General features: G+C 42.6%; 1 protein-coding gene across 6 annotated transcripts in view; it reads left to right on the forward strand.

The window, feature by feature from the left end:
• The window catches only part of UAP1 (UDP-N-acetylglucosamine pyrophosphorylase 1), a 64,266-nt gene that overhangs the window by 29,192 nt on the left and 14,493 nt on the right, over nt 1–20,581 (forward strand). For 3 of the 6 annotated variants that reach the window (XM_064282879.1, XM_010594915.2, XM_064282880.1), the window contains 3 exons: nt 8,166–8,502; nt 17,677–17,881; nt 20,373–20,548. In XM_064282879.1, coding sequence (XP_064138949.1) covers nt 8,166–8,502; nt 17,677–17,881; nt 20,373–20,548 — 718 coding nt within the window. Of the gene's footprint in view, nt 1–756; nt 882–1,002; nt 4,846–8,165; nt 8,503–17,676; nt 17,882–20,372; nt 20,549–20,581 lie in introns of those variants that run through there. The other 3 variants (XM_010594916.3, XM_064282881.1, XM_064282882.1) reach the window with 3 other exon arrangements.

The following is a 20,581-nucleotide window of genomic DNA, read 5'->3' on the forward strand; positions in this document are numbered from 1 at the left end:
GTCACACAAAGCGGACCCTGGGTTCAACATCACTGGGCCACTTTTCAGTGCCTCAGGCTACCTAACGCCTTTGCTTGCGTTTCCTCTCTCTCCCTGCTTATTTGTGCAAAAGTAAACGGGCCGGCCTTCATCCCTTTGGGACCTAAAATACCACTCAACAGAAAGACGGAGAGAGTCCCGCCAGGCAGGTGACAAAATCGGGGCGAAACAACTAGCCTAAGGTCAGAGGGCGCGCCAGGCCCGCCCGGGAGCACTCTCTGCAGGGAAAAAGGCTGCTCTGTCCCAATCGCGGGGGCGGTCGGAAATCCGCCAGCCTGATGACACGGCTCCCCGCCCAACTCCTCGGTCTGCTTCTGGAAAAGGGTGCGCCTCCGAGGCGCCACACCGAGGGCACGGGTAAGAGCCGCGGGCTCTCCCCTCGTGGCACAACCCATGACGTTAGAAAGCTTAGAAGCCGGCCAGGCATCGGGTCCGCGTGGACTCGGGCCCCACCCTCCAGGACGCAGGGGTCATGCCCCCGCCCCCTCGCTGACAGGACGCCCACCCCATCCCCATTGGGCCAGAGAATGAGTGACGTGCAGATGCCCCGCCCCGCCCCGAGCCCCTCTCAGCGCCCGCCTTGTCGCCGGCGCTCCGGGCGCTGACGTGTCGGGGGCGGGCGGTGGCGGCCCTTCCCGGAGCCGGCAGCCACTCGTCGCGGGGACAGAGGGGCGGGGTGGCCGGGGCCGGCGCTCCGCTCGGCCCAGCTCCCGGCCCGCCCCGCCGCCCCGCCGCCCCGGCCCCCCGGGTGAGGGTATATATTCGGAGCAGGCGCCGGACGCCTATGAGTGGCCGCGCCGTGGGAGCCGGAGCCGGGCGGACCTGCATCCTCGCCGAGGGAGGTGAGAGGCTCCCAGCCCCATCGCTGCCTCCTTCCCCGCCACCCTGGAGGGGAACGGCGGGGCCCGGGACCCGGGGCGGGCGGAGGGCCCGGCCCCGCCACACACGCCCCCACGGGCACGCGCGCAGACGCGGACACGCGGCGCACGTACGAGCACAGCGACGACAGCCTGGCGCGCTCCAGGAGTCCGCCTCACCCACGCCCAGCCTTGTGCGCCACGCAGACCCATCCCACCCTCGGCGACCCGGCAGGAGTGCGGCTGGGCTGGGGATGAGAAGAGGGCGCCCCAAATGGACGGGGGTGCTGGGGGAGAATCAGGCTTGGGGCAGTGTCTGGAGCCAGGTGGGGTTGTCAAGGCGGTTGGAGTTGGAGGAGCCTCACCCGGATGGGGGACAGGAGCCTTAAGGGTCTCAAACCAGGGCCTCGTGGAGGGAGTTACTAGGGGCACTTATGTCAAGCTGCGGTGGCGGAACCCTTCAGTGGGGACGAGCGGTCGTTGGAACTTTCGGGTGGGAGCAAGTTGGGGTGTCTTGAATGGATGAGGAAAAAAATTCTGAGAGCCCTGACAAGGACAGGAGATAGCTGTGGGGGGCGTGAGAGTGGGACAGAACCTATTTGCCACATTTTTGTTTGTTTTAATACCTTCAACGGGAGAGGGTTGAAATTTCTGGGTTTCCCCTCACTTGGCCAAACAGAAGGATGGGTTTGTAGGGCTGAGGGCGCACATGTGCTGAACATACGGTTTCCAGAAGATTTTATCTGAAGATTTTATCGAGCTTGGTCCCACGCTGTGGTATATTTATTCGTACATGCTTTATGAAATCTGAAGTCAGGCAGTAGTGATTATGGTAGTTTGTATATGTCATGATGTAGTGCTTTTAGTTTCCAGACTTTTAGGTGAAATTCACTGGGTGTGGACTGAAGGGTTTGCAGGAAACTGAGGGCACTTGTCTATTCCTTCCCTGTTAGTCAGTTGGCTCATTGAGCTGGGATTAAAAAAGACTTCATAGGCAGTGCTGCCTACAAGATTCAGTGTTTAATGGCTCAGCACCAGGACTGTTTTTCAAAGGCTCTAAGAGATTTACTTACCAATTTTGGGGCTGTATATGAAGGGGCAGAAACCCTGGTGGTGGAGTGGTTAAGAGCTATGGCTGACTGCTAACCAAAAGATCAGCAGTTCGAATCCACCAGCTCCTCCTTGGAAACCTTATGGGGCAGTTCTCCTCTGTCCTGTAGGGTCGCTATGAGTTGGAATCCACTCAAGGGCAGTGGGCGTAGATGAACCGGGAGGAGGGAGACCAGAAAAGGAGGGAAAATAAGAACTTGCTTTCATTCATATTAAATCCTGATGTTCTATTTGATGTTGGTCGATTATTACTGAATTTATTTCTTTTTGATGTGGATGCATTAGTCTATGGGTGTACTTCGAGTTCCACCATCATTTCCTGGGCAGATCTTCATTCAACTTTTTCAGACTGTGGTTGTCAAGATAGAAATTCTAGTCTAACTCTCCGATTCAGTGCTGCTTACCATTAATACGCACACCTTCCAGAATTAATGGGAAAAACGGCACTATTTTTGTGACGTGCAGGTGGTTATATCTGCCTCAAAATAAGCATCATAGGTACATTATTCTTGTTCACATCTCAAGTACGCTTGTTGTGCACACTTAACACAATATGTCAATGAGTACATGTGGCCTTGTCAACCTTTGCAGACCTCAGTGGTTCACAGACTAGGCCTGGATATCAAAATTTAACTTATCAGCTGTCTTACCTGCACTGATCCATTTTCCAAGCCTTGGAAGGTAGATGATTATCGAATAGCATTTTAGGAAATGCTTGATTTATGTCTTAAAATATTATAATAATATGTTTGCATATGCTATTTAGTAGACAGAGGACCCTTGACTGTCATTTGAGGGGGTTTGAGAAAGGCTGGTTGAATTATCTTCATCGTAAGGATGAGGAAATGTATGCACGGGAAGGTGAAATAGTTTGCACAGGGTAAAACGGGGAGAGACCAAGAAATAGGACTTCCTGTTCATCTGGAGCCCTGGTGGCGAAGTGGTTAAGAAAGAGCTCAGGTTGCTAACCAAGAGGTCAGCAGTTTGAATCTATCACCTGCTCCTTGGAAACCCTATGGGGCAGTTCTACCCTGTCCTGTAGGGTCGCTATGAGTCAGAATCGACTGGACTGTTTTGGGGTTTTTTTTTTTTTTTTGGTGCCCTGGTCAAGGCCTTTGGAGTTGGGGGAGGGGCCTTACCTGGATAGGGGACAGGAGGCTTGAGCTTCTGAAGCCAGGATTCAGTGTTTATATTAAATACACTACAGTTATGCTTCCTTAAATCTGGGCAAATGCAGTAGTATAAATGAGACATTAGGAAAGACCTCAGATTTTGGAGCATAATACAGACCTTTTCTCTCTCAATTGCCCTTTTTTAATATGATTCTTTTTATTTTGTACTTTAGATGAAGGTTTACAGAGCAAATTAGTTTCTCAGTAAACAATACACACATTGCTTTGTGACGCTGGTTACCAACCCCACAACCTGTCAACACTGTCTTCATTCTTGATCTTGGCTTCCCCGTTACCAGCTTTCTTGTCCCCTCCTGCCTTCTCATCCTTGCCCCTGAGCTGCTGTGCCAGTTTAGTCTCGTTTTGTTTTATGGGCCTGTCTAACCTTTGTCTGAAGGGTGAACTTCAGGAATGACTTCAGTACTATGATGTATTTTTTGAATTAAAAAGTAATGGTATTGTATCTCTTGAAACCTGTGTAAATCAGTAGAAATGCATTTTAATACCTGTCTTAGGCTGGGTTCTCTAGAGAAGCAAAACCAGTAAAATGTATATATATATATACACACACAGAGAATGAGAGAGAGAGAGAGATTTTTATCAAGGAAATAGCTCACACAATTGTAGAGGCTGGAACATCCCATGTCTGTGGATCAGGATAGAGGCTTCTCCTAATTCACGTAGCTGCAGGGGCTGGCGAACCCAAGATCGGCAGGTTGGAGAGCAGGGCTCTTGCTCACAGGCTGTAAAGATTGAGGAATCCCAAGATCGGCAGGCAAGACCACAAGGTTTTGCCTGATTCACGTAGCTGCGGTGCTGGCAAACCCAAGACTGGCAGGTTGGATGAACAGGAGACAGCTTCAGGATCCAGAGTGGGCAAAAGCCAGAACGTCCACTTATATTTGGATGTAGGCTACACGCCCGAGTAAACTCCCTTTCAACTGATTGATTACTCACAGCAGATCCCATCATGGGAGTGATCACATATAAACACTGAGAATAATGGCCCAGGCAAGCTGACCCACAATCTTAACCATCAGAATACCCTAATGAGTGTTCAGGGCTCACTTTCCTGACTTCTTTTCTTTTCTGTTTATTTTCTCTCTAGGGGATCTCTTTCATATTATCCAGGGGATCATAACTTAATATGTGTGGTCATGATCTTGGAAGTTTTATCTTTATCTCCAGTATCTCCCTCAACTCCAGATTACTACATTCTGCTGTCTAATCAGCATTTCTACTTGGATGTCTAATAGACGTTTCATATTTAATATGACCAAACGTGAAGTATTGATTCTCTGCATTCCCTGAACATATCCCCAACTCTGCTGCTTCCTAGTGTTTCCCTATCTCAGTAGATGGCACCACCCCTTGGATTCATCTTTCCTAGATTCCTGTCTTTACCTCTCACCCACATTCAATCCATTCTCGAATCCAGTAGGCCCATTTTCAGAATCTACCTCCTCCACCACTCTAAGCCATTATCTTCTCTCATCCGGACTATCGCAGTAGTTTTCTCTGGGGTTGTATTTCATTTCTGCCTCTCAAACGTATCTTTCCTTCATTTTACAGATGAAGATAACAAAGTTGAAACTAATAGAGCCCAAGCAATAGAACCAGGAATAAAAGTCAGCTCTGTTTGATTTCAAATAGCTGGAGTCTGTGAGGTAGGCATTTAAGGATGAGTGCAATTTCCTCAGATAGAAAAGACTGAAGTACTTGGAGCGGGTCTTAGGGGACAGCAAGTTAGAACTGTGTCCCATGTTGATAATTTAATAAAGCTTCATTTTCATTTGATAGACACTCCTTAATTTAGTTACCATCGTTGGTAGCTTGTAAAGTGCATTTTATAGAGGATACCGTTTCTTTTGCTCTTGTAGTATTCTATCCCTGAGTTAAATCTAAGTGGCAGACCAAAAATAAAAGCTGAGAATATAACATGCTTAACTTTATGTGCTAATCTAATATGAAATTTATTTTATAAGGAGAACCATGAAGCCAACCTGTCACTTCGATTTTTGGGGGCATTCAGTTAAAAGAAAAGTCTCTAGAAGTTAGAGGCATGCCTCTATTGCACCGTAATATCTTTCCAGAGTTTATTTTTGAGTGGACACTAGTTAAAATTATTTCTAAGAAATTTCTCATTTGGGTTGAAATGCCCAAGACAGAAAAAAAAGTAATAATGGTTTTAAAAATGAAGTGTTTATTCATTCTGTAAAGTTCCTCACCCACCTCTCCTATACATTTTCTTCCTTTGTTTCTGTGGGCTTGTGAACTCATTTCTGCAAAGTGAGTCCGATATAAGGACATCAGTTGTGTCTATATTTCTGAATAAAGTAAGAAAAATGTGTTTCTCCTTTCTTTCTCTCCCCTTCTCTCTGTTTCTCTTGCACAAACACACACACACAAGGAGATGCAGAAAATCCTCTTTCTCCTTAGAGGTTGTATAGTGTGACAGTTAAAAGCATGAATTTACCATTCAGATTCTGTTTGAATCCCGGCTGTCTCACTTTATTAGTTGTGAGACGTTGGGCAAGTTATCTTCGTAGCTCCCTTCTTTTCTAAGATAATTCCAATGTAATAGTACTTTAGAGTTGTTTCGAAGATGAAACGAAGTAGTATCTATGAGGCATTTAGAGTTGTACTGCCAGATTGTAAGCAACGTGTCAGCATACACATGGGACACACAGATGGAGGTTCTCTTGACCTGAGTTTGTAAATGGTATTTGATGTTTAATTGTCCTGACAAGGTAGATAATGTTATTTTCCCCATTATACAGGTGAGGAAACTGAGGCACAGGGAAGTTAAGTAACACAGCTGAACTCTAGAATTGTGCTCAGAGTTACCATGTATCTTGCCTTTTGTTATTCTTATTCTTACGGTGGGAGAAGATGAATCGACTGTGTTTGTTTATACCTACTTTTCTTTTGTCCCTCACATAAAAAAAAATATATATATATTATGCAGTGGTGATTCTTTGCAGTGATCCTCAGGTTTGTCCCTTTCACTCTCATTTCCTCTGCAGCTAACCTGGTTCAGGCCCTTGTTGCATACCTGCAGTTGTCTTTTAACTTGTTTTTGCCTCAGGGTATCCCTCCTTGAAATCTATCTGTAGTGTGATTGATTGCTTTTGTGTGTGGCCTTTCTAGCCGTGGTCTTGTAACTTCTACCCCAGTGATTGTGTGGTAGGGTAACTGTGGCCTACCAAGGACATTGGTCAGTTTTGGCTTAAAAGAAAGCCCATTCCAGAACAGAGAGGAAGAGCCCACCACCACGGAAGAAGAGACCCAGCAGCAGAGACCTTGCAGCAAGAGACAGTGCAGTGGACTCCCTGACCCACAGAGAGAGAAAGCTGAGTGCCTTTGAGCAGAGGCTGAGGGCCAGGTAGAGGCATGCCTGCAAGCACAATTGGGGAGCACAACTGGGGAGAGGCTGTCCTGATGGAAGAACTGTATCCTGAGTGTTCTTGAACCTGGATTGTACCTGTTACGTCCCTAATAAACCCCATAATTGTACTTAGGGCCTGTGAGTTGTGTGTAGCTGTTGCAATGAATTATCTAACCCAGTAGAGTTCTGTGGGAGGACAGTTGGTGTCAGAATTGGTAAAGATGGCGGAGAGAGGAGGTGTGCCCGACTTCCACCTCATAGGAATCAGCCTTGGGCTTTTGATCCTGGTTCTCCTTCCCCCTTGTGGGGTTGGAGGTCAGACACCTCCCCCATGCCACTGCTGCTTTTCTTTCATAGTCCAAAAGCATGGCGACACTGCCCTTTTCAGTAACCTACTGTTGGCTTCCTATTGCTCATACTATTAGGTCTGAATTCCTCTGCATACTTCTCAAAGTCTCTTTGTGGTCTGACCTGTCACTGCTGTATTTCTCACCATTCTACAGAGAACCTCAGCTTTCTTCCTGCTCTCCACCCTGCATATGCTTTCTCCTCATTGCCATCCTAGCTTGGCTTGTTTCCTCATCTTATCTGTATAGTCTGCCCGGGTCTTGGAGGAGGCCCAACTAGATCTCATTTCGTTTGTGAACCCTTTCTAGACACCACCTTTCTTCTTTGGCATTTATATTATGCAACGAGGTTAAATAATTTCTCATTCCCTCTTTTTTTTCTTACCACTGTCAGTTTAGCATGATGTTACCGTGAAATGCTCTTAAGAAACCTTGCCTTATTCACTGAGCATTATGTGCTTTTTTCTTTCTAACTAGGATTTCAGCTCTTAGTGAATAGAGATAAACCCAGTGCCCAGTGCCATCAGAGGTAACGGGCATGTTTTTATTGCTTCTCTACAGAAGCTGCTGTTGAAATAAAATATATTTTCGTGGTTATAGGTGGTCCTACACGGTTAGGAAGTTAAGAACTTGGCTGCTAACCAAAAGGTTGGCCGTTGGAATCCACCGGCTGCTCTTTGGAGACCATATGGGGCAGTTCTGCTCTGTCACTCTGAGTCGGCATTGACTTGACGGCAGTGGGTTTGAGTTTTTTTAATCTTCCTGGATCTTGCTGTATTCTGAATACAGCGGATATTTCTGACATTAGAGATAAAAGGAGAACTGCTGACATATTAAGCAGTCAGGTATTCTTGTAGTGGTAGTGGAGTAGTACAGAGGCAACTGAACGTGGTTGTTAGAGTGTGAGCCCTGTAATCAGACTGCCTGGATTCACATTCTGGCTCCAGCAGCCGGCTAGGTCACTCACGAGCTCAGCGTCTCAGTCTCCTCAGCTGTCAAAGAGTAATAGTATCTGTGTCATAGAGTTGTTGAAAATTAAGTGAGATAATATAGGTGAAGTACTTAGCACAGTGCCTGGAACATAATCCTAATGATTACCTTATGAATTTGATCTCTTACAAATACTGAGTGATTGAAAGGCAGAAGTTAATTCCCTTAACACCAAGTTTTTAAATGTACCGATTTTTAGGAGGAAAAACCTCAGGTTTGGAGGTTGGACCTTGACCTGTTATTAATTCCTTTTCTCTTCCAGGTTTACAGGTGGAGAAGTTACACCCCTAGTCTCGCGAAGCTCGGCCACCAGAGCATTATGAACGTTAATGACCTCGAACGCAGGTTGTCCAAAGCTGGGCAAGAACACCTGCTACAATTTTGGAATGAGCTGGAAGAAGCCCAGCAGATAAAACTTTATGAAGAGCTCCAGGCCATGAACTTTGAGGAGCTGAACTTCTTTTTCCAAAAGGCCATGGAAGGGTTCAACCAATCCTCTCATCAAGAGAAAGTAGATGCACGAATGGAACCTGTTCCTCGAGAGGTGTTGGGCAGTGCTACCAGGGATCAAGATCAGCTCCAGGCCTGGGAAAGTGAAGGTACTGAGCATGTACACATGTGTGCCAAGGTTTATTATGAGATATATTAAAATTGTTAAAGTAGCTGAGTCATGAAACTCGTATTTTGATTCTTGTACTACTTTAACCCAGGTGTTTCGGAAAGAGACCGATGGCGTTGCCCAGACCTCTGCAGTGTCACCCATTGTCAGTCCCTACATTCTTTCTTCATTTCTGGTGCCCAATTCAAGGCTTTTCTCACTCAAGTCTTAATTTGCCTCCAGTATCTTTCTCCTTAGTGTCTGTACTTCTGCTAGATTTCTCTTCTTGAAGCACAAATTAAATGTTTCAGTTTGTTGTTGTTGCTGGGTGCATCAAGTCAATTCTGACTTACAGTGATCCCATGTGATACAATAGAACTGCTACAGAGGCTTTTCTAGGCTGTAATCTTCATAGAAGCAGATCACCGGGTATTTCCCCCACGGAGCAGCTGTGTGGGTTCGAACTGCCATGTGGTGCAGTGAATTACTTAATATACTTCTTCTAGCCATAGTCTTTGTAACTGCCACCAATTGACTGGGTAGGGCTATGCAAATAAGGTATATGGAAACCTAATGAGGGAATTGTTCCTGTTTGCTGTCCTGCTAGGCTTAGAAGGAGACACAGAGAAAGTGGGAGCTATAACACAGGAAGAGACAGTGAGAAACAGTGTCAGCAGAACCAGGAGGCCAACAGGAGATGGCCTGGTGGGCTTCCCAGATGACGGAGCGAGAAAGTTGAGCACCTTCAGGCAGGAGGCTTGGTTGGGGGTGCCTCTGGGCACTTACCGGCAGAGTTAAAAGAGCTTTGTAACACTTGCCTGAGCGGGGCAGAGGCCAAAGAACCAGAGAGAGGCATGCCTACGGGCAAGGATGAGAAGAGGCTGTCCTGATGGAAGAACAGTATCTTGAGCGTTCCTGAACCTGAATTGTAACCTGTTTCTTCCCTAATAAACCCCATAGTTGTGAGTATTGTCTGTGAGTTCTGTGTGGCCACTGCAATGAATTATCAAACCCAGCAGAGAAGTAGAGTGTGCCATGGGATGGACAGATGGCGGCAGAATTGGTAAAAAAAAGGCTGGAGAGAGGAGGTATGTCTGACCTCTGCCTCTTAGGAATCAGCCTTGGGCTGTTGATCTTGATTCTCCTTCCCCCTTGTGAAGGTACGGGAGGTCAGATGTCTCTGCCATGCCATTTTTACACGCCCACTTTTTGGTTAGCAGCTGAGCGCATAACTGTTGCACCAGCAGGGCCCTACCCTAGCCGGTTCTAGTCTATATTTTCAATCTTCTCTCTGTATTTACCCCTGCTCCTACTCCCCCATACATTTTAGCCATCCCAGACGATCTTTCCCTGAACGTTATATTATGCCTTTCCTGCCTTTGCTCATGCTTGTCCTGGCTTGTGCCACTGTCTAACTGCGTCACCTTGTGAGGTCATCTGGAGTTGTGCAGTGCAGTGGCTCTGCTGCTTGGTGGACTTAGGCTCATTGTTTAAGGCTCACCACACATACTCTTTCATCCACGACCTTTTCTTCAGTGTTTCAAGTTGGAGTTAGTTTTTCTTGCTTTTAGTTCATTCTACTTTATTGTAAGAGTTCTTTGTGTCTGTCTGTCTTGTACATTGTAAATGATTAAGGAGCAGCCCGTGTCTCATTGTCTGTGTATGTCACATAGCAGTTTAGAACAGGATTTTGCATTCTGAAGCACACTATTAGTGCTTTTGAGAAAGGCCACGATAGCTCAAATGTAGCTTTTTGGTAGAGATGAGAACTGTGGTTTTTACAATCTACTACTTGACAGCGCACAACAACTACTACTCTGTAATGAAAAGGTTGACTGTATATTGCAGTCCAGGCCCTTGAGTGTTTACATATGCTGCTTGTCAAATCTGGGCTTTATCTCCTCAGCTGTGGACTGTGCAGATTGAAGTAATTCATTTTTTCCTTTTTAACATTGCTTTATTATGAAAATACTATTAAAATAACAGAAATACAGTATATGAATTGCTTGTAACCTCCTCAAATCAATGTTATTTCTCACATTACCACCCAGTACTTGATTATATACATATTTTCTTTTATACAGGGGCAATAATATTATAGATATAATTTTATATTTTCACCATACAAAGGCAGTTTTTATTTTGTCTTCCACTTTTTGGCTCCCTTCTTCCCTCTTGCCCCACCCCCTCTAGAAAAAAAAAGAACGTAACTGGCATTATCAACCTTCTGTATCCCTCCTTGAGAGCCCTGGTGGTGCAGTGCTTAAGAGCTGGGCTGCTAACTGAAAGGTTGGTGGTTAGAACCCACCAGCTGCTTTGTGGGAGAAAGATGTGGCAGTTTGCTTCCAAAAAGATTATAGCCTAGGAAACCCTATGGGGCAGTCCTACCCTGTCCTGTAGGATTGCTATTAGTCAGAATCGACTCTGTGGCAATGGGGTTTTTTTGTTTGGTTTGGTTTGGTTTGGTTTGGTGTCCCTCTTTGTATCTTTCTCTAGCCTCACAGATTCACTGATTTTCAGACTGTGTTTCACAGAGCGCTAGAGGTTCATTGCCAGAGAAGCCTTTTATGTAAGGAGGGGAGAAGGATACTAGCAGAGGTCTTCAACTTCTTCCTGCTATAAATTGCGATTCTGTTGTTATCTGTTTTATGTATTTGATCTTTTCATGAAGTTTCATTTGAAAGGGCTTGAAGATTAAAAAACAGTTTGAAAATAATTGGATTATCTTCAAGGAGGGACCTTTCAGATCTGAAATGATAGTGGCTAACCTAGCATCTTACTTAGAACAGGGCTCTGTCACTAAGGTGTGAGAGAGTGACTTCCAGATGGATCCTTTGGAATGGAGAGCTTTAATGATAATATGACCCCTACTAATTTTGGATTCATTAATCTCCCCGTCTTTCCTGTCTTCCCTGTGTTTCAAAAGACAGACAGACACAAAGAACTCTTGTAATAAAGTAGAATGAATAAAAGCAAAAAGGCTGCTACTTCGAACCAAAAGCCACTCAGGCCGCTTTTTACCCTCTAACATCCCAGCTGCCTGTATTTCTCCTTGGAATTTTAAGAAGATTAAGTCTCAGAATCAACTCTTATGGCAAGTCAAAGCTTTGACTTTGTACAAGGCAAACTTAAGGAACAGGACCTTCTGTGATTTGAGTCTGTGGGTAATGTTTACCAGCTCCTTTATGACCTCTTTGTTGGAAGTGGTGGAACTAGCTGTGTTTATGACCTGTGATTTACATTAAAATCCAGAACCATTAGAACCAAGTACAATATTAGAAGGTGGAAAACAAACTTCCTTTTGGCTTAGTGTCAAAGGAACAATGTTTGTGGCTTAAACAGTAGGAGTGGAGAGGGAGAGGCTGTGCTGACATTATATCCTTTTCACTTAGCCAGAAACTGCGACGTGTTTGCAAATTCGTAACAAAATGAGGTTTCCGTAGTAAGTTATGAAAGGGACGGGGTGGCCATTGTGAAGATGATAGAGTTGTATTTCAAAGAGTAGGGAGATCTTGGTAACCTTACTGAGGACAGTTGTGTTTTTGTTCTTTGTTTGTTTTTCTCTTTCTGGCATGGGGAGATAAAAAGCATTGTATAGTAATTTCAAATTATCTGATACCTATTGACATTATAATGGACACTTTAACATCTAAGATGGAAAACTATTTCTGAAGGAAGAATATATGAGTGACTGCTGTGTTCCTGTTGAAGAGAGATCTTATTTTAATTCTTGACCAGCTGTAGAAAATGTAATGTAGAGAGCAGCTGGAAAATAGCTTTCTTACAAAGCTGAGATTCTGAAAGAGAAGTAATTAGAAACTTTGAGAACATCATTTTTGTAAAGATACTCAAATTGGGAAAATATGTTTGCTTAATAAGAATACCTAGTCTTTATTAAAACAAATGCATGCTTGTATTGGACACAAAAGAGTATTCCAATTTCGTATTATAATAACAAACTATTATTCAGTATTAACCTATTTTGCCTCTGAGACATTTTCTTATTTTTCTTCATGGTGCTTCTGTACCATATGGCCCCCTGGATGAAAAGTAGTGAATGGATCAGTTAGAAGAAATGTATTCATAACATTATCTACTCTACATTTTCTGAAATCTAGTACAATAATATTTTTAATAGGTTTATTTTATTTTAAAAGCATTACATGCTTGTTTTAGAGAATTTAAAAAATACTAAAAAGTACAAAAGAAAAAATAGAAATATCTACCATCCCATCTTCCAAAAATGAATACTCACTGTAATATTTTATAGTATTTCCTTTCAAACACAAGCTTTGGGATTATGGTTTATTACATTTTTGTAGCGTGCTTAAGAATTTGTTATTATGGAAAATTCCAAGTGTACTTTTAAACAAATATTTAGAGACAAAATAGTATAATGAACCCCCACATATGCAGTACCTCGATTAAACAATTACAGATTTTTGCCTCCTGTCTCTCTCTTTTTTCTTTGCTGTAGTATTTTAGGGCAAATCTCAAACGTCATGTTAAATCTTACTCTCATGCGTTTCAGCATGCATCTCTAAATATGTGGATGTTTCGTTACTAATCATTATACCATTCTTATGTGCAATAAAATTCACAGTAATTCCTCAGTAGCTAATGAAAAAAAACCTGTTGCCATCGAGCCGTTTCTGACTCATCGTGACCCTGTAGGACAGAGTAGAACTGCCCCCACAGGGTTTCCAAGGAGTGGCTGGTGGAATGGAACTGCCAGCCTTTTGGTTAGCAGCCTAGCTCTTAACCACCAAGACCCCCCAGTATCTAATAGCCAATTCAAATAAGGATTTCCCTGATTGGTCTGCTTTTTGTGCTTAATGCTTTAGGGGAAAAGTTAATCTAAAAAATAATAGTGTCAGCTATAAAATGTGATGAAAAATGAAAAACTTAAAATATCTCCTCAGACTGACTTTCTTGGCTGGTTATCCTTTATTTCCAGCAGTTGCGTGCCTGCGTGCCCCATTCTCTTGTCCTAGAGTACCGGCAATGTAGATGGAAGTCAGGCCGCGCTCTACTCGGAGAAGCCCTGTGCCGTCTGTCCTCACTGTTTCAGGCACAGGGCCTGGTTAACGTGTATGGGAGGAACTAGTCCAAGCAGGAAGTTATCTGGGAAACATTTGGCTGCTGAGGGGCCACTGCAGACTCTTCTGTTTTTTGTAAACAGTAAAAAGTGCTCAGACTCATAACGTGTGACTCTGAGCAGAGAAATGACTCCAACCTTGGACACGTTTCACTCTGGTGTGGATTTTTTTTTTTAACTCTGATTCGATTTGTGTTGAGGTCGCCTCCATTAAAAAAAAACCAAAAAACTCTCATGTCCCATAATTGAAAGATAGAAGGGATGATACAGTGATGTGCTGTTCAGGTTTTTTTTTTTTTTTGTATTTCTGCAGAAGTTTTGGGATCGGAGAAGTCGCTAATTTCCTAACTGTCACATGTACATTTATTAAAAAAAAAAAAAGTGGACCTTTTTTCAGATAGGTGCAGTACTGCACATTTCAGATTTATGTTACAGCAACACCAGTACAGTTTGAAATAATGTGTTACTGCCGTATTACCAAAAAGCTTACTGAATTTTGTCGGCCCACCTAGTTTCACACAGTATTTCATCTGTCGTTATAAGACGGGTTACTAAATGTATGTGTTACAGAGTTTTGGTAAACATTGCAGCTTTATTGTAGTAACAGCTGGCGTACACACAACTTGATATTGTGAACAACAGCTGTAGCTGCATTTAGTTCTTGAATTGCGGCTGGCCTCGATACTCTAGGGACTGCTTGCTTTCTTCTTGTTTTTCTCTCTCTGCTCATAAAAGAGGTACATAAGCAGGAAGAATTTAATGCAGAAAACTTTTGACCACAAATATATGTGAATAGTGTTATAAATAGTTGTACTAGTTGTGGTTGGATAGAGATGTAAATCTGCCCGGAAGTGTACACGTAGCAAACCTGATCCCAGTGCCACTCTTAAGAAATGGTGAACAGATGGGTTACCAGCTCACAGCTGGAAAGAAGAGTTGAAGAAAGTATGGCAGACGGGTTTAAAAACGAGCAATACCATTTATTTTATTCAAGAATGAGGCCATCATGAGCTGCAAGTTAGCAAAACCTTAAAATTGGAAAATTTGAGAAAACTGACATGAAGGAATAGTTCAGAGAGTTCACTGATCCAGGAAGGAGAAAAGTTTGTGTAGAGATATTTAGATAACTGGTTAGAAGCTGTGGAAGACGCTGCATCGTGTTCGGTGCTGTCAGGAGAGATGGAGCTCACTCTGGGAGCAAGGCTTTTACCTTCTCAGGGAAGGTAGTTATCTTTGGACTGAAGATAAAAAAGAGTGGAAGAGTCCGGACAACTGACTAGAGCCGTGTTAACAATAAAGCAACTTAAAACACATGTGCCATATGAAGACTCTAGTACAAAAGGAACGAAGGGCTGCATCCGGAATACTTACCTGGGACTTCTTTTGAAGATGCTGAGAAGTATTTCTGACTCTAACACTGTTGGTGGTATGGACAGGCCTCAGTTATTTATTTGCATTTTAAAAAGGTTCAAAACTTGTTTTGCCTCAAAACCTAACCAGAACAGACCTGAGACTATTTATAAACTTGATTTGTTTAGCTTAATGTGATTACGGGCTGCTGTCCCAGATCTGCTGGGAATATGTTATATGTATACAATACTCCTTCCCTAAATTCTGAAGAGTTCTATATTCTGAAACAAATCCGATACCAAATGTTTAGGTAAGGGGTTGTGGGCCTTTTTTTTTTTTTTTGGTGGGCTTATTTTAAAATAACACTTTTTGGGTCAATGACAATAGAATTAAATGTATGCCCTGGAAACCATAGTTTCTTTGATAACTCAGGGAACAACCAAATGTAAAACAGTTTTTAGAGCTGCCTTATGTGGTTCCCTGCTCTCCCCAATTCCAGCTGGTGCTTTAGCTCAGTCTGTTAGGATATGATGGTTACGGGGCTTATGTAAGGTGAACACAGACCCGGAATACTGTTAGAAATGTCAGTGTTTGGGAAGCTTTGGAGACTGTTGGCATTTCCTGGTGCAGCAGCTTTTCTCTGTAAGGTGGTGATTAAGACATTAAAAAAAAAAAAAAAGGGGCAGTACCGTTTCTCATGAATTCAGTGAAAAAGGGAAGAAAGGGGAACACGGAAATTGGAAGGAGAGTTTATACTCCTAACAATGATGGTGCTGTAATAGCTCTGTTAACTGGGTGTGACAGAGGCTGCCCGCAGTCTACACTCCAGAGGCAGCATGGTGTGGTGGTGGGTGGGCCCTGGAGTCGGCTTCTGATCCTCATCGGGTTTACTAGCTGAGTCACCTTGGGCAGGACCCTTAACTTCTCTGAACCTGTTCTCTCTAAAACAGGGAAAGTCTGTCTGCTTTAGATCATAGCTACTATTGTGGGGTCTAACACGACGGCGCTGGCTTTTTTTCTTGGCGTTAACATTAGTTACCCCTGATTTTGTTTTCTTACTTTCAGACTCTAATCAGGTACTGTTAACTGCTGTGGAGTTAATTACAAGCACAAGTCTGGTTTGAGGCAGGGAAGAAAGAGTAAATTAAATCTCAGGTAGCTAAGATCAGCTTCATATCAAAGGTGAAAATTATAGAAATATATAATTGCTTTAACATTTTCTAATTGACAAAACAGCTAGAATAGTTGCCGAATAATGTCTTGGACTACACTCATAATGAAGAAAAAAATGTAGACTCAGGACTGGGGATAGTTTTAATTTTACAGCGAGTTTATCTAGTGTATTTCTTTGAGTTCTTGATGTACTAGTATATTAGCTTTAAGAAAACCTAATATATCACAAACACCTAAAACATAAAGTTGGTAAAGTAAATAAACCCACATTACTAAGAATTTCAAAAGTAATAATAATCAATATTGGCCACCACTGCCCCTTTCAACATGACCTTCAGTTGTAGGCAGCAGGCCATAACATTTCCAAGAATTTTAGTCAAAGTACGAAATTCAGAAAACAAGGATGAAAAACACCAACCATTGCTTTGCTTTCATTTGAAATTTTACTGTTTTTCTACCGTCCCAGTCTCCATGTTGGCTCTTACACAGGCTACTCTGCTGTATGTGCTGAGATTGTTCACCTTCCAGTGTCAAGATTTTGGGTTGTGTGTGTGTTTAATCCAAACTGAGAATCTGTCTTTCAGTAGCTTTTAGTTTCTTTACTTTTTCCTTTCCTTTCTTCTTCCTCTCTTTTTCCCTCGAATCTTAACTCCATCCTGAGTTTATTTTAGTCCAGAGAATAACATTTTTATCCAGAGATTGTTTGATTACCCCTTATTGCTGAATATTCAAGTGGTGAAAACAGACAGAAGAAATAAATCAGCAACAAAAAGACTTTGAGTCTTAAGTTCTTCTGAGTGGCTGTAGATGGCCCATTGTTTAAAAAAGACATTTTAATCAATTTTATTAAAGTATAGTTACATATAATAAGACATACCAGTTTCATGAGTTTTAACAAATATGTATACCATGTAGCTACCACGCTAATCAAAATACGGGGCATTTCTAGATGTGCTTTCATTCCCCTTTGCAGGTAGTCCCCCAGGCCCATTCAAATGAGTTAGGTTTCAGACCCAGCTAGCTTGACTTCAGAGCCTGGGTTCCTAGCCATTGTACTATACTGTTTTCCTGACGGAGGGTTTCTTTTCTTTACATTTACTGGGTGGTAGCTTGTCTAGTCTATTTGCATGTTCATTGATTAGTTATTATTATTGACTGATTTATAGGCTGGAGATAATTTCATAGCATCATTGTTCATCTTGAAACCCTGGTATCTTTTATGTGGTCTTTTTCTTGACATCAAACAAATAGTCACATACTTACGAAACATCTATAACATCTCTTGGATCCTTGACTTCTGATGTTACCATAAAAAAAATACTAGTTTATTAAAGTGTAGCATTCATTGTTTGGCATTTGGTTGGGTTATATACATTTAATTGCTTTAATAATTAAAATGTTGTATTAACAAGATGGTCAGCCCATAGTTCTCTGCGGCTCACTTGTCCTTTATGCCTTGTGCAGCTAAGATGACTCTCTGCTGCCACCTAGGGATATATAATCCTAAAATGTTGAATTATAGAAGTTTTGTGATAAACACATTTTCTCTTTTAGGACTTTTCCAGATTTCTCAGAACAAAGTAGCAGTTCTTCTTCTAGCTGGTGGACAGGGAACAAGACTTGGCGTCGCATATCCCAAGGGGATGTATGATGTTGGTTTGCCATCCCATAAAACACTTTTTCAGATTCAAGCAGAGCGTATCCTGAAGCTACAACAGTTAGCTGAAAAATATCATGGCAACAAATGCATTATTCCGTGGTAAGCTGTGTATTATTATGGAAGGTATTTGAACATATATTGGTTTATAATATTCAAATGTATATAGACTTTATTCATAAGTGGGCATATTTCCTGTTACTTCTGATTTTCTCCCAAGGTACAATTTACTATACATACTAAAAGTAATATTATAGCTAGAAGGATAATCACTGTAGCCTCAGTGAGCAATGTATACCTACATCCAATTTTTACATCCCTACCTGAGTACCTCTGGGTACTCAGTGGGCCCTCAAAGTCTAGAAACTTCATTGATCCAGAAACTGATAGTTTTTCTAGGTATACAATTTCTAGTTAAAAATAATTGTCCCTCTGAAATTTGAAATTTGAAGGCATTACTTTATTGCTTCTAGTGTTGCTGTTGAGACATCCAGTGCCCTTCTAGCTTCACATCCTCTCCCCTACCACCCAGAGCATCTGGCATCTGAAATGTCAGGGTGATGTGGTGTGGGTCTATTTTCAGCCATTGCTTTGGGTACTCAGTGGGCTTTCTCTGTTTAGAAACTCATGGCCTAAGTGCCAGGTTCTCTAGCCTCCTGCCAGGTATCGCTTCAGAGTTGAATAGGCATCACTCCAGACTTCATTGCCCTTCTCCCTCCCACACATACTGAAAGTTCCCCTGATTTCTCTGCTATGCGCACCCAACTTGGATTCTTAGTCTCTTCTAGGGAGTCCCTGGATGGTGCAAATGGTTAAGGCGTTCAGCTGCTAACTGAAAGGCTGGAGGTTCAAGCCCACCCAGAGGTGATTCGAAAGAAAGGCCTAACGATCTACTTCTGAAAAATCAGCCATTGAAAACCCTGTGGAACACAGTTCTACTGTTACACGCATGGGGTCGCCATGATTCAGACCGACTCAGTGGCAACTGGTACTAGGATGCAGTGTTCTCACGGCCCTTCCTCAGACAGTGTCTCCTAAACACCGAGAGATGACCGAAAATTCTGCTTTGCTCTTTAAAAGTTTTGGTTCAGCTCTTTAAATCTCCCTTCCGGAGCAGCTTTGGAAGTTAGCACATGTTTTGAAGGAGAAGTCAGCTGTGTGTTTGTCTCTAATCTTGTCTGTTCAGCCCCATGTGACCAACAAAAGCTCTGCTGGCTTTTCTGTCCCCCAGCAGTAACCTCCTGCCTGGTCCAAGCCCGGATTCTCCACCACTAGCCAGTGTCCGAATCAGCAAATACCTTTGGAAAAGGCAGCTGCTTATCCTCGGTTCCGCTTTGAAAGATTCTCCCTCTGTGGAATTTTAGTTCCAGTTCTTGTTGCTTCTGTAGCTCTCTGATGCCTTTAAAAATATGCTTTTCATACTTTTCCCAGCTTTTCTAGTTCTTCTGGACAAGAGTGCTGTGAACTTTTTTTTTTTCCATCTTGATTCCTCTGGGGGTTTCTGAGGAACATCTGTGTTGTTGAGTGGCTACCATTTGACTTACGGTTCTAGCCTCCCACTGTCATGTTGGACTTCCTTCTGTCTTTCTCCTACCTTCTCGCAACATAGAATTTCTGTTCTTTTTTTATACACAGCAATTTAGCCACATCTTTTGTCATCTCAGTCTCAATCATGACCAAACCTTTTGAACCAAAGTTAAAAATACCCAGGATATGTTGTTAAACAGATACCTACTCTGGTGGGAAATTATACCATTGTCCTTATTCATTTAGTCATACTAACCAATATTTATTAAGTGCCTGCTTTTAGGTGCTGGGGATATTAAAAAAAAAACAAACCAAACCCGTTGCTGTCGAGTTGATTCCAACTCTAGCAACCCTATGGGACAGAGTGAAACTTTCCCATAGAGTTTCCAAGGAGCACCTGGTGGATTTGAACTACCTACCTTTTGGTTAGCAGCAGTAGCTCTTAACCGCTACATCACCAGGGTTTCCAGAATGTGGGGTAGTTACCTCCTCCTCTCCGTTTATCTAGAGTAAAAAAAAAAAAAATTTTTTTTTTGTAGGAGTTTTTAAATTCAGAATACACTTTTCACAGAATTCTAAAATCCTTGCTATAGCCAGGTACAGACTCTCTGTTGCAGGAAGTATGTTTAATATCATTAGATAGATTTTTTTTTTAATATACACAAGGATTGATGAAATTACTGTAGGAAATTCCCTTTGGGTCCCATTGCCATTGAGTCGATTCCAACTCATAGTGACCCTCTAGGACAGAGTAGAACTGCCCTGTAGAATTTCCAGGGAGCAGCTCGTGGCTTTAAATTGCCAACCTTTTGGTTAGCAGCCGTAGCTCTGAATCACTGCGCCACCAGGGCTCCTCCCTTTGGGTAAGAAAAAAAAAATTTTTTTTTTTTTTTTTTCTGGGTAGTAGCTAATAAATGAGTCTTATCCAGGAAAAGGATGAAGGAACTCAAAACGAGAAGCACTGCTCTCAGAGATTTTCTTTAGCCTAGAAAACAGACAAAACTTTATTTTGTTCTAATTTATATAGTATTATTGCTTTGAAAAAAAATTTTTTTTTTCTTACAAGGTATATAATGACCAGCGGCAGAACAATGGAATCTACAAAGGAGTTCTTTGCAAAGCACAAGTACTTTGGTTTAAAAAAGGAGAATGTAATCTTTTTTCAGCAGGGAATGCTGCCTGCTATGCGGTTTGATGGGAAGATTATTTTAGAAGAGAAGAGCAGCGTTTCTATGGCTCCAGGTTTGTAACCCTCCTTGTTTAATGGTGGTAAGA

The sequence above is a fragment of the Loxodonta africana genome, chromosome 3 (genome assembly GCF_030014295.1).
Source record: "Loxodonta africana isolate mLoxAfr1 chromosome 3, mLoxAfr1.hap2, whole genome shotgun sequence".
Lineage (NCBI taxonomy): Eukaryota > Metazoa > Chordata > Mammalia > Proboscidea > Elephantidae > Loxodonta > Loxodonta africana.